The following is a 13,598-nucleotide window of genomic DNA, read 5'->3' on the forward strand; positions in this document are numbered from 1 at the left end:
GACTCTCTGAAAAGCCAAATTTCTCGGGGTGGGGGAGGGTGGGGGTAGAATGTGGGTATCTTCTTAATTCTTCTGAACTCACTTAAGGATTGAAATCATTGTTTTCTGAGGGAGGAAAAATCGATGTGGATTATGGTTTATGGATCATTTCAGCTAGAGAAACAAGGAAGTGGGAGAGTTCATCTGGTTTGCACTTTTCAGCAAGACTCCTACAAGCTAGCAGGATAATAATCATAAACACTTAGTGAGCACTCACCATATTCTAAACCCTTTGCATGAATTAATTCACTTAATCATCACAACAATTTTAAGAGGCCCAGAGAGGTTAAGCTATATTCAACCTAACAACACGTCTACTGAGTTCCAAGCTGGATTTTAATCTGAGCAGTCTGGCTCTAGAGATGATATGGTGAGTTAGCTCCCACACTCTTTGGAAGGAGACATGGATGCAGACCATCCTCAAAGAAGTGGACCTGTGTCTTGCCTACTCCTGTCTTCTTCCTCCTCAATTCTCTGACCTTTATATTATAGGACCACACACATCAGCTGGATGGAACTTCCTGAGGAGTGGGATCCATTAGCCACAGCCACATACTCCATGTCAGAAGTCAGCTCAATGCTCCCCTTAACTCATAGAGCAGTACTCTCTACTACCCTAACCCCATTGTTCCATTGTAGGATTTTTCTAAACCCATAATTATTCCCTCTCCCTGGGTCAGTAAGTCAATAGAACATTAAAAAAACAAAACAAAACAAAACAAAAAAAAACAGTCTCCCAAACGACTCCTTTGCTAAAACTCTTTTCTTACTCCTGAGGGCTTTCCTCTGAGGTGCTAAAACCACAATCAGGGAGTCATCACCATAAATAATGCATCAGGCTCTCACCAAGAATCAGTAAAGCAAGCAGCAGCTCAGAAAAGTCCATTATCTCCCACCATGGTTCGTAATTGGGCATTGTGATTAATCCATTTATCTGCTATTCAGATGAACACCCCATAGTAAGAGTCAGTAATTACAGAATACTGAATAGGTACATGAATAACCAAAATGTACCCGTTCTTTGAGTTGCTGCAGCAACTTGATTCCCAGAATCTTTACTCATTTTGAGTTTTAAAGGTCCATAAGAGCAGAGGGGAGGGAGATAGGAAGCCCAATTTTCAGAAAGTCATGAGTAAAATCCAGAAGGCTCATAAGCTTGCTTGTGCATAATCACATGAATCAATTCAGTCAACATTTATTATTCACTGTGTGTCAGGCACAGTGTTAGGAACAAGGTATGCCAAAAAGGAAAAAAAAATTCATTATCTAACTGAAGAAATAGACATATAAAAAGCCAATAGGAAAAATGAGAAATTTATTAAGAACACAGAAGAAGGAAAATGAGTACTCACTCCCCATGAGGGTGGAGGATAAGTGCAGATCTGGGAAGGGTGCCCAGAAGAAATGACCTTTGGGTTGAGTGTTGCAAGTTGAGGAAGACTTTTTTCCCCAAGAAGAAGGAGAAAGAGCAGCCCAGCAGAGGGACCAGTATGCACAAAACAATTCAGGCAGGAAGTGGTCTGTACAGTGAATTGCAGTGGGCAGGTACCAAAGGACTTTGTATACTATGCTAGCAAAACGGGGCTTTATTTTGTATCCTGTTTGCAGTACGGCAACATGGTAAGTTTTTAAAGAGATATGTGATCGTGAGCAGATTTGTGCTTCTGAAACCCCATTGAGCAGTGATAACGAGGCGGGATTAGAGAAGAGGACCAGCAGTTGAGAGGATACTGCTGTGGAAAGGGCAAAAGCGAAGATGACCTGCCTCGGGCACTGATAGTGAGCTGAATAGGACAGTAGGATGGAATAGTCAAACTAGAGGCTTTGCAGATCTTTCAGAAGGCCGATCAAAAGTTTCTGATGATATGCAGGGAACAGAGGTGATGATGCCTTTAGCTGAGGAAGAGAAGTATATCAAGGAGCCCGATAAAGCGTAAATAGAACTAACATTGCTTCATGTATATCATGTGCCAGGGGCTGTCACAGTATTTTCTTATATCCTATGCTTACTCTGTACCATAAGGGGAACCAGCCCAAATGAACACATACGGGGACTGAAGTCAAAGTAGTTAAAGAGCGCACTCAGAGCCACCCAGGACATACTGTGCCCACCAAGCCTGTGCGCTGATGTTTCCACTGCCCCAACTCTGCACTTCACTTATTGAGGAAGGCTTTGCTCACAATATAAGCAACTTTATTCTTCACTTTCTCCTTCTGTCTGACAATGAGAATGTCTTTCCCTATCTTTATCTTGTAAAGAAAAAGAGAGAAACACCTTCTTGCCTACCCTCAACATGGCATCTCTCCCTCCAAAAGTATCTCTGCCCTCCTGACTCCTCACACACTCCTACTCACACATAACATTATTTTAAAAGTAGCAAATGTAGGGCAAGGGGCAATGAGTCAAAAGTGGTGGCAGTCTGGTTCCAGGGCTGTCCTAGCCCATCAGGTGACTTTCAGAAATTGCTTGACCTCTCGACTCTAGTGTCATCACTTATAAAATGGGATATGGAATGAATAGTAACCTTTGCTTACCTCACAAGATTATCGTAAGAGGAAATGAGATAAAGTGCTTGCAAATGACACCAACAAAAGTAAAAGGTGCTATAGAATTATCTGGATTATTGCGCACTGTGGTCCATCAGACTGTGATCTCCTCTATGGGCTGAGGTCTGGTTGCCCTTATCTTTCAATCTGGAGTACCTAATTATTCCTGGTACAGAGTCAGGGTCTGATAAAGATGTTGAATCAGCAACAAGGACCACTACCACCATTGACACACATACACACACGCAAACACACAGGTATCCTTTCCTCTCTCTCCCACCATAATGCAGGCAAACCCATAATACCTCCACTTTTGGAAGTACTGCTCTAATCCTGGTGTATTCCCAAAACAGTCAGTTCCTGGAGGAAAACCAAGTGATTGTCACGCGCCTGGATGCCTCCACTGGGCACGTTTGACCAAGTGTGAATCCTCTCCTTCTCAAGGGAAATTGCTAAGCACTGAACCCCCAGACTCACCGCCCTCCAAGAAGCCCAGCTGGGTCTGCACCCCCCACACCTTTGTGCCAGGCATGCGACGTGGTGTTTTTTTTTTTTTTTTTTTTTTCCCTCCCAGGAGCTCCGCCGCCTCTACTGCTGTTTTCATTGATGCCTTGAGCAGAGCTGGCATGTGCGACTGCTGAGAAGGGGGAGCGTGGAGCCGCGGGGGAAGCAAGTAAAAATAGCCTGGCGCGCGTCTCTCTGCCTGCTCTGGACGCCTTTAACCCTGGCCAAGGTGGGGAGCTCAGCAGCCACTACTGCACTGTGCGGAATCTGGCCAGGGGGTCTGCACCCAGTGCCCCCGCCCCGCGGTGCGGGGGCTTAGAGACCCGTGAAAACTTTTTTTTAGAAACCGAGAGGGGGGAGGGAAGAGCAGAAGAAAGCTGTTTCTTGCTTCCAGCGCTCCAGCCACCTGGCTGCAGGGACTGCTACGTGCCCACTGGTCCAACACTTTACAGAAGTGCAGCCTTGACTCTGAGCTATTTTTAGCAACCTCTTCCGCGGGTGGGCGATCAGAGGGAGGATGCAAGGGGATTAGTAAAGCTAGTTCTCTGCTGTGAAGCTGGGCGCCCTTGCGGGCTGGGGAAGAGGAAGTGTGAGGGGACCTTAGGCATGCTGGCTTTGCCCTAACTCAAGGAGACAGCATTAGCTACTGAATGCCCTACTGTTTTCAAGCCCCAGAGCGTGTTTGTTTTTCCGAAATCGACAATTGCCAGATGCATGCTGCTTCTAGTCTCTCCGATAATGGGGATTTTAAAAGCTTTGCTGCCTATGCTGTGGGGTAAGGGTTAGCTGCAGTTAAGACCTTAATGAAGAAGGGTCTCTTGTACCTTTTTGCATTCCAGCAAGACAGAGGGACAATCCCCGCGCCACACCTCCATCCCCGCCCCACGCTGCATATGGGTAACCATATGTGAAATGTACGGCAGCCCCACCAGACACCCGGCTATTAATAGAGCCCGGGAGTTTGCTCTCTTGTCTTTTTCCTGCCACCGAGTAAGGGATGATCTTCACACACATACCCCACTCCACCCCCACCTCGGCGCACCGTTTCTCCGGGAAGGTAAGGGGGCTGCCCACGCTGATCCCCTTCGTGACTACAGGTGCCTAGAGCCAACGGACTAGCCCAGTTGTAACGACAGCAGGGTCAGTACGAGGCCAGGGAACACAGCCTCCAGTCTTGAGACGTAAAACCCAGCAGGGCTCTTGGAGGCTCAGGGCCAATTCGAGAGCAGAGAAAGGGCAGCTATTGGGCTGCCGAAGGTGGGGGTCGGGGCGGGGGGGCTGGCAAGAGCGCAATTTGCGGAGCTAGAGCGACCTCCTCCAGGTCCGCTGCGGGACGCGTGGCGGCAGACCCCGCGTCGCCGCAGCCCTGGGCGCGCAACCCCCACCCGGCGCGGGCTCGGCTGCTGCAGGGGCGGCCGCTGTCCCTGGTCCTGAAGGGGGCCGCGGCTCCGGCTGCCTACCCGGGTTGAGCGCCCCCGAGGCCGCTCAAACGTTTGAGGGCTGCAGACCTCTCCCCGGCCCGGATCTGGGCGAGCGAGTCCGGTGGTGCTGCCCAAGTCCCATCATCACCGACTCGGTTCGGGCCCCCCAAACGGCCCGGAGCTCTCCGCGGGGCTGCGGGGACCGGGAGCTGGGGACTGCTGGAGCTTCAAGGGTAAAGAGGAGGCAGCGGCTGGAGACGGTCAAGGCGCTGCAGGGAGCCGGCGTGGCCCCCGGGATCACCCACTCCAGCTTTGCACAAAGCCGGGACGGTGGAGCCCCAATGCAGCCCAGAGAAGAGGGCCGGGGAGCGCTGCTGCCCAGGGTTTGGGACTTGGGGAGAGAGAAGCGAGCAGCGGGTGACACGAGAGGGAGACGGGGTGAGCGCGACTCTTTTGCATTTTCAAGAGGGAGGGGACCTGAGGCATGCACCGTCTTTCCCCCACCACACACACACACACACACACACACACACACACACACACACACTCGGCCGGCAGAAGCAAGCGGGATGGAGCCGGGGAAAGTTTGGCACTAGGTGCTGAGCGGCGGCGGCGGCGGCGGCGGCGGCGGCGGCGCGCGGTGGTGCGGGGTGGGCTGCGGGGTGGGCTGCGGGGTGGGCTGCGGGGTGGGCTGCGGGGTCGCCCAGAGCCCCGGGCCTCTCGCCTCCTTACCTCGGTGTTCTCGGCAGCGTTCTCCGCCATTTTCCTCCTTAGGAGCAGGCAGCGGGAGGAGTGTTTCATGCCCATAAGAGCCAGCAAGGGTTCGGTGATACAGGGATAGTAGAGAAAGAGAGAGCTGGTGTAGCTTTAAACGAGAGAGAGAGAGAGAGAGAGAGAGAGAGAGAGACGGAGAGAAAGAGACAGAGAGAGAGAGACAGAGAGACAGAGAGAGAGACAGACAGAAAGACAGGAGGGGGGGGGAGAGAAAAACCCAACCCAGCCCCTCTGCTGGAGCGTCAGCCGATACAATCAACTACGGTTGAGTCTTTTCTGCAGTCTCCACTTTGTTTTATTTTCCTCCCTTCTCATCTGCTCCGGATTCCTTCACACAGTTTCAAGTGCTCCTCTCGCACCCGACCCCCTCCCCGCCCCTCTCCACCCGCGCTGCGGGCCGAGCCGGAGGGAGGCAGCCCCGAAGGCTCCGCGGCGGCGGCGGCGGCGGCGGCGGCGGCGGCGGCGGCTCCTCTCCCGAGGCTGGCAGAGTCCGGCCGGCCGGAGGCAGCCACCAACTCCTCTCAACTTCTGCCGATCCGCTGGGCGAAGCAACACGCTTCCTGCGCGTCTCTCCTAGGGGCTGAGCCGGGTGAGTGGGGGCGGGGTAGGAGGTTCGGTAGGGCGGGCGGCGGCTGGGCGCACACCGAGGCCCCCAGCGCCCCCGGGCCCGCCGCCTCCCCGGGCTCCGGGGGTCTCGCGTGCACCCCCAGTCCCGGGCGCCGTGCACCGTGCACAGCTGCAGGGCAAGGGCCGCGCGGACGCCGCAGGGCCACGCGGGCGGCTCCGAGAAAGCAGGCGCGGGGCTGGGCTCTTGCCGCTGCTTAGCCCCGGCTGTGTGTCCTCCCACCCAGGACAAGCTCTGGGCAAGATTGGGCCATAGTTACCTCGCCCCCACCGCACCCCAACCCCCTAGCTCTTCCGTCAATCCTTGCTTGGTGCCTTCCTTGGCGAATTGCCGCTTCGGGAGCGAAGGGGTGGGTGTCTGGGTGAGGGAGGGTCCTTAACTCCTTCAACTCTAGGGCTGAGCCTGCCATCATCTCTCCCTTTTCTCCCACTGACCCCGTCCAGGCGCTTGGGGCTCCAAGCCTCTGTCAGGCTGAGAGGCTGCGCCAGAGGTTCGGCCAGAGGTGGCTTGGGAAAGACTGTGGGACAAAGTCAAATACATGAACCTATAGTCCTGCTACCCCTGCCTCAGTCTTCCCGAGCGGCCCCCTGCCCACACATTTCTCTTCTCCCTCCTCACCCCTCCCCCATCGTCACCAGATTTTGAAGTCCCTTTTATGGGAGAGAGGGAGGATGTCACGTACCCATTAGGATTCTCTTGATCCTTTTTTAAGGGAGTTTGGGCGGCAGCAGGGGGTGTGAATTTTTATACAATGCATTCCTGTCTTCACTTTGAGAGCTTCTTTTTCTCTGTCTTACTGGCCATCTGTCAGGCGGGTGGGAAATAGAACAAGGGGGGGGGGGAGGGCACTCTGTCTTTCCCTTTGCAACAGGCCACTCAGGCTGGACTTCTTCAAAGACAGCTGCACTTTCAAGCTTTCAGCCCACAAGTCAAGGACAGGGACCTAAAAGATGCTCCTGAGCACCCTGGTTCTCTTCGCTTCATCCCTGTACTTACATAGGGAGATCAGCCCTCCATGCATGACCTGTTTGTTTTTATCATCACCTTTTGACTGCCAGGAAATGTGAGCCTGGTTGTCCTCAACTAACCTCAGAGTCCATTGAAGAAATGGGCCAGAATTTAAAGATGTCTCCATCACCTGGTCCTAAGGGAAAGAGAGGATGCATTGCAATAACAGGAGGAGGGTGAGGAGAAGTGGAAGAGTGGGAGTCGGAGAGTAAAAAAACTGAAAAGACAATGGGCAACAGGCTTGAGTTAATGGGCTCCTGCACGTGTGTGTGTGTGTGTGTGTGTGTGTGTGTGTGTTGTGGAAGAGTGAATGTAAATGAAGGAATGAGCCTAACTCCTTAACCTTTTCCTCTCTCAGACCACAGACCCTGACTAGTGTTGAGGGTGAGTGAGCAGAATCTTTGGCAACACCTGGTCATCCACCTTCCAACATACTGCCAACATGCAGAAAGTTGTAGGGGGACGAATGAGATGAATCTAAAGAATAACTTTTACCCTCTTGAACGCCCTTTTCTCTAAGCATTTTTCTCAGAAACAAAAGATTATGAAACATCTCATCCACTACCAATAGAGTCTCAGTACTCATACAATCAATGAAAATCAGACAGGATCCTCACAGCTCTTTAGCCCCATCCTCTCATTTTACAAATAAAGACCCTGAGATCAGAGAAATGAAGACATTTGTCCATGATCCTTGGAGCCAGCTGAGGGAGCATCTGAGAGCAGCTCCCCAGCTTCCTGACTTTCAGTTCAACACTCTCCCCCACCATACCCCACACTGCTTCTGCCTATGCAGCAATCCATTCTGTGACTAACCAGGGAGGAGGGGAGCTGAGACAAGCTCCCACCGAAATAGGCTGCTGCCTGTGCGTGATTATGTTGCTATGAGAACCTCAGTGGGTGTGTTTCCTCCGTTCTCTGTTGAAATCTTTTGCTTGGCTTGGCTTCTCCCCAAGCACAGACACAGCTCCCCTCAGAATGGGGAGTAGAGAGGCTGAGATAGAGAGCTGCATTCTCCTGGCAAGAGCTTTCCAAAATTCCAACCCATCCAACCCAGAGCCAACCTGGGGCTGCAAGTGAGAAGCTTAGGCTACCAAAGTGGTTCCATAAATGGCTGGAGTAAGCTCTCTTGAAAGTGGATACTCCAGTCCTCTGTTGAGCCCTTTGTAGCAGAGAGTTGTTATTCCTGCTATGCTCCCAGTTTTAAATACAAATTCACAAGCAAAAGAATTGTTGTCTTAAGAGACTTAAGTTCTGGGGTGCTTTGTTACACAGCAAAAGATTACCTGAACACTCCTCTCTTACAGTGGTGAAAATTAATGATGGGTGAAAAGTACCTAGCGCATAAGTAGGCATTCCCACTACCTCACCATTCACAGGAATTCAGTCTTTCTCCTTCCCTTTTGCATATTACCATAATTTTTACAATAATAATTTCTTCATTCAACAAAGAATTTACTGGACATCTGTTATACGCCTAGCTCATTAATAAACACTGGGATTGACGATAGGCAACAAAAGGTATTGGACTAACCATTGAGGAGCTCTGGATTTTGTCACCTTGAATGCTTTTGCAAATGTACAGAATTTTCATAGAGAAGCTTTAGGAAGGATTCTGATGGGATGCAAAAAGATACATGGGATGACAAGAGATATAAGTGGATCCATAAGAGCATCCCTAACATGTAAGTTAAATAGATAGTCTGGGATGATATGCCCTGCCAAGTAGAGGTGTCCTGAAGACACATTTCGCTTATGTCTTCAGTGCAACAAAATACATTGATTAGCACATGGAAAATGCATAGGATAATGGCTAGCTCATGATAAGACCATAAGCATTGTGTTAACATTTGCTAGGCCCTGTCCTAGGCTCTGAGTCAAACTTCATAGAGCACTTATTACATGCCAGAGACTTATCTAAACTTGATGTGCGCTTGTGCAGTTCTTTTGACAACTCTTTTGGGGGAGTACTTTTATTATCCTTAAAACACAGATGAAAGAACAAAAACACAGAGAGTTGACCAAGTGATAGATTCAGGATTCAAATCTAGGATGCTTTATTCTATAGCATGACTTTCAAGAGGTTAATCAAATTTTGTAAATAAGACAGTGGTTCTCAAATTTGGCTGCATAGTGGAATCATCTGGGGAGCTTTAAAAATATCAATCCTTTGGTTCAACCTCCAGAGAGGATGATTTAAAATTATCTAGTTAATTCTAATGTGCAGTCATGGTTGAGGACAATTGGATAAGGATATGTGGAAAAGATGAAGGGTCTCACAGAGAAAGAAGATCCCTAAGTTACAGAAAGGACCCCCTAAAACTATAGGAACCCCCACCAGTATACAAAGGTCCATCTCTAACACAGGGGTCCTTGAAACCCATAAAGTTCTTGAAAATGAAAATGTGCTGATGGTTGAACCAGCATTCAAAAGTTGGAATGAGACTCTTGGGAAGGGTTATTAATTGGAAAAGTTATCTAGCTTTGTGAGATGCCACAGAGAAGTGAATTTCCTACCACTGAAGAGTTTGGTCAGCTGTATTATTTGGCATAGCTGTTGCAGTGGAACTACAAACCCTAAAAGATTGAGCAAGGCCTTTAAGGTTCCATCCACCCCATGCAGTGACTCCAGAATTGTCTCCTTTCATTTCTGAACCCTCCAGGAGGCGAAGATTGTGTAAATGTTCAACTTAAGGAGTCAGTCAACACTTCCTTTGTTGCTTCCCAAAATCCAGTGTCCTTGCCATCAGGATGCAATGTCTCTAACTTGCATACCATGGTGTCTGGGAAAGCTCAGACTCTGGCTCATTCAAAAATAAAAGATGTATAAGGTATGTCATGTGGCTTCTCCCTCCTCCCTCTAGAAGAACCTCACATGTGACCTGGGCTCACATATGGCCACAGCACATTGCAGTGAATCCATGGCTCCTTCAGAATCAGGCCACAGATGTGATCCATCACCACTTTGTGGCAGCTCACCCAGCAGTGTTCTTAGTATCTTCTGGGCCAGATGGGAGCCAAGCCAAGGCTGCAGCAGCCAGCTAGCTACCTGGCTGAGCCTCCATGCAGACCCACACCTGGGCAGTTCTCCTGCACAAAAGCCTTTGCGTCCTATTTTTCTAACCCAAAGCCCAATTATTTCTTGAACTACATCCCAAAGAATAACTTGCAAAAGTGTCACCAGTACCTGCAAAATTTGGATTTCTTTTTTTTTTCTTTTACCATTAAAACCAGGATGTTATTTCTTTCTTGCTGTGATAATGCCTGAGTAAATCAATTCATCATTGTATTGTCCTGGATATAAAAGCATTTGGTTTGATTATTCTAACAATATTTGAGAAGCATTTTCTTAGTAGTTCTACATCAATAGCTAAATCCTTAGAATTCTGTGCCCCTAAAAAACTGAATAGTATTGTTCTAGTCTCCTAAAAGACTGCCTTTCTCTCAGGATGAGGAGGACTCAAAAGATATCTAGGCTTTCCCAGTGGCCTATGATGGAACTGAAACTTCTTCAGGGAAAGGCCCTGGAAGAGGGATGTAGTAGTAGAACCATAAAGGTATTAAAATAGTACTTCTAAAATGCTATCACAACAGAAATTAGCTTTTTCCTCTTGGTGGATGTTATAAACTCCACTCCTCTCCTCCTTTTCCAATCTTTAACAAAGGTTCAACTTCTTCTGGAAAATCCCTCCTGAATCCTCCAAGGCTAACTAGAAATCAATTCAGTTTATCCAGTGTAATAACTCAATACACATTTGCTTCCATTAGCCCTTATATTAAGTACTAGGATCCAAGCACTGTGCTAGGCATTATGGACTAAAAAATGAAAAGATGTATCCCTACCCTGATGACATATATTCTCCCAGGAAGAGTTGGTAATGGATTCGGGCCCTTTCAAGGGTCATATGTATTGGTTCTAACAGGTTAGATAGACCTATAATCATTGGTTTATAGTCACAAAGGTCCTGCAAAAAAGTATTTATTGATATGGACAGAGAGATCCTGGAGGCTATAAAGTCTGGACCAGAAGCACAGTAGCCTCCACTCAAAAAAGGCTGGGGACACATTCTCCATCAAGATTCTAAAGTTCCTGTGTGCCCCTGAAACTAAGAAGTTTTCAGCCTTGCTTCTTCCCCTTTATATACTGATACATTATATACTGATGTCACTTGAGACATGACACATTATGACCTGCCCTAGTGCAGGGCTGATCTCTGGGGTCTCAGGGATAGCCCCACCTGAAAATGCACAGTGAGTGGAGGTAGCTAAACAAAGCTGTGCTTGATTCCATCTGTTTCCTTTCTGGACTATTTAACCACCCTTCTCTCTTACCTTCCCAGAAGAAAGAACATGGGTTTTGTGGTCTTACAGACCAGTTAAACTCTCCATCTGTGTGAAAATGGCTTAATGGTGATCTCTCTCTGGTAGAAGGCCTGTGACAATAAAATGAGCCAATGTAGATGAAAACACCTAGCATAGTTCCCAGGAAATAGTGCTCAAATAAAAGTCCTTCCCAGCACTCCATCATATAAGACCATATACGTATGTGGAGGAAAAGTGTCACTGTGGGGTCAATGGACCTGTGCCCTGATCCTAGCTCCATCATTAAATAGATGAGTGGCTTTGAGAAAGTCACTTTACCTCTTGAGCCCTTTTCTTTAAAAGAAGAAGTTTGTAGGAGACAAGCCCTACATCCTCTTTCTGCCTTGCCATTTTATGCATGGTATAAACTATGATTCTAGCCACACCCAAGTCACATTGAAGACTGGTCACATGCATCACAAACCAAAATTCAACTCCGATGGTCGAAACAAAGGCTGAAGAGTAGAACAGCCTCTCCCTTCCACTTATAAAGGTGATTGAGTGGAAAGTTACATTCCTGTCAGGTCAGAGATTTATAAAGGAGACTTGTAGGTAATGCTCATGACCATGTTTACTCCAGCACTGGGCTTTCCAGAAGTCAAAAGCAGTTCCTCCTTTTTTTTTTTTTTTTTTTTTTAAACAGTACTGCCTGATTCTAGCAGCCTCAAAGACTGTAACCAGTGACGGGCACTAAGGAGGACACTTGATGGGATGAGCACTGGGTGTTGTACTATATGTTGACAAATTGAATTTGAATAAAATATTTTTTTAAAAAGACTGTAACCAGTCATTATAAATGGCCATCACCTGATTTCTCCAACACTTGTCAGGGGATAAAGCTCAGTGGGAGAACCAATGAATTTCTTCTTTTTAGTTTTTTATTCATTTATTTGAGAGAGAAAGCAAGAGGAAGAGCACAAGCAGCAGGGAGCGGCAGAGGGAGAGGGAGAAGCAGACTCCCCCTTGAGCAGAGAGCCTGACTCCAGCCTATCCCAGGACTCTGAGATCATGATCTGAGCCAAAGGCAGACACTTAACCAACTGAGTCACCCAGGGGCCCTTACCAGTGAATTTCTTGACAACACAGGCTACCAGGTTGTAGTCAGCATAACGCCATCAAGTCTCAATGATCCATATTGATGGCCGAATAAGGCAAATCAGCAGATTATCCAAAAATTACTTCTCTTTGACTCATTTTATGTATCCAGATACAGTCAAATAGAATTTCTACCTGTCTAATGATTCTTGGCTCCAAAACATATTCAAATTAATGTTCTGTTCCACCGGACACAGTAATGGTCACAGATGATGGTCCAGAAAGCAGCCAGCTTTGTTGCTGGAGAAGCCAGCCACAGTCTGTATCTTACCAGAAAGAGTCCACTCTATGGCTAATTCACCTGTGGGAGAACAAAAATCAGTTATCATCCTAACAAACTTTCCTGAGTCAGATTATTCAAGTTATTCCACAGGAAAAACTACATTAAGATTAGGTGATATTTTAAAATCACATGGCAAGAGAAGAGTGACTTCAATTTCTTGGACCATCCAGATATGCATTTAATTCAAATGCAGTTGTGGCTTCCCAGAGGGAAGGATATCCCTCTCCTGGGATGGAAATACTATTTGCAAAGCTAAGAGTTGTCTCCTGGGGGTGTGGTTCTTCTCCTGGGGCCTCACAGAAGAGAGAAAGAGCCTAGTGACCTCAAAATAGTGACTTCCAGCCAAGTGCTCACTCTAGACCAGGCACTATGCTAAGTGAATTCTGCACACTACCCTACTGAATCCTCACACCATCCCCAGAAGTTAGCTGCATCATTGCCTCTGTTTTATAGATCAAGAAAGGACAGCTCAGAAAGGTAAAGAGCTTGCTTGCTCAAGTCACATACCTGGTAAGGGGTTGAAGCCTGTGTCTTTCTGACTCCACCAGTGGAAAGAGAACAGATCTCAAAGCTGCCCAGGCCTACTTTTCAGTCCAGATTCTTAACATTTTTTTAAAGATTTTACTTTTTTTTTTTTTTAAAGATTTTACCAGATTCTTAACATTTTAACTCTGTGACTTTGGGCATAATCCTTCACTTCTTGGAGTCCTACTAAATTTCCCACCTGGAAAAAAAAAAAAAAAAAAAAAAAGGTGGGCTTGGTAAAACCTACTTCAGGGTTTTTGCAAAGTGACTGACCCAGAATCAGGCTCATTGTAGACCTCAATAAATGGGTGTGATGGTATACAGCATGTGGCCGGATGTGACCGATTTAACTCAGCAAAACTGCATCTGCTGTTATGTTACTCCCCGGCACACAAAAAGTACACCTCACTCCCAG

The 13,598-nt window shown here is 47.7% G+C and overlaps 1 protein-coding gene and 1 long non-coding RNA gene across 12 annotated transcripts in view; one reads left to right on the forward strand and one right to left on the reverse strand.

Moving 5' to 3' along the window:
* PRMT8 (protein arginine methyltransferase 8) overlaps positions 1–13,598 on the reverse strand; it is a 116,564-nt gene that overhangs the window by 87,751 nt on the left and 15,215 nt on the right. The window contains exons 2-6 of one of the 10 annotated variants that reach the window (XM_072799342.1): positions 13,166–13,382; positions 12,344–12,676; positions 11,251–11,351; positions 6,999–7,054; positions 5,244–6,714 (exon numbers count right to left, since the gene is read on the reverse strand). In XM_072799342.1, coding sequence (XP_072655443.1) covers positions 5,244–5,318 — 75 coding nt within the window. In that variant the 5' untranslated portion in view covers positions 5,319–6,714; positions 6,999–7,054; positions 11,251–11,351; positions 12,344–12,676; positions 13,166–13,382. Of the gene's footprint in view, positions 1–4,550; positions 4,793–5,243; positions 11,352–12,343; positions 12,677–13,165; positions 13,383–13,598 lie in introns of those variants that run through there. The other 9 variants (XM_072799340.1, XM_072799341.1, XM_072799338.1 and 6 more) reach the window with 9 other exon arrangements.
* Positions 3,837–13,598, forward strand: part of LOC140617638 (uncharacterized) — a 33,591-nt gene continuing 23,829 nt past the window's right edge. The window contains exons 1-2 of one of the 2 annotated variants that reach the window (XR_012017820.1): positions 3,837–4,147; positions 5,624–5,874. This is a non-coding gene — a long non-coding RNA (uncharacterized lncRNA). The remainder of the gene's footprint in view (positions 4,148–5,623; positions 5,875–13,598) is intronic. The other variant, XR_012017821.1, reaches the window with a different exon arrangement.

Source organism: Canis lupus, chromosome 25 (assembly GCF_048164855.1).
Source record: "Canis lupus baileyi chromosome 25, mCanLup2.hap1, whole genome shotgun sequence".
Taxonomy (NCBI): Eukaryota; Metazoa; Chordata; class Mammalia; order Carnivora; family Canidae; genus Canis; species Canis lupus.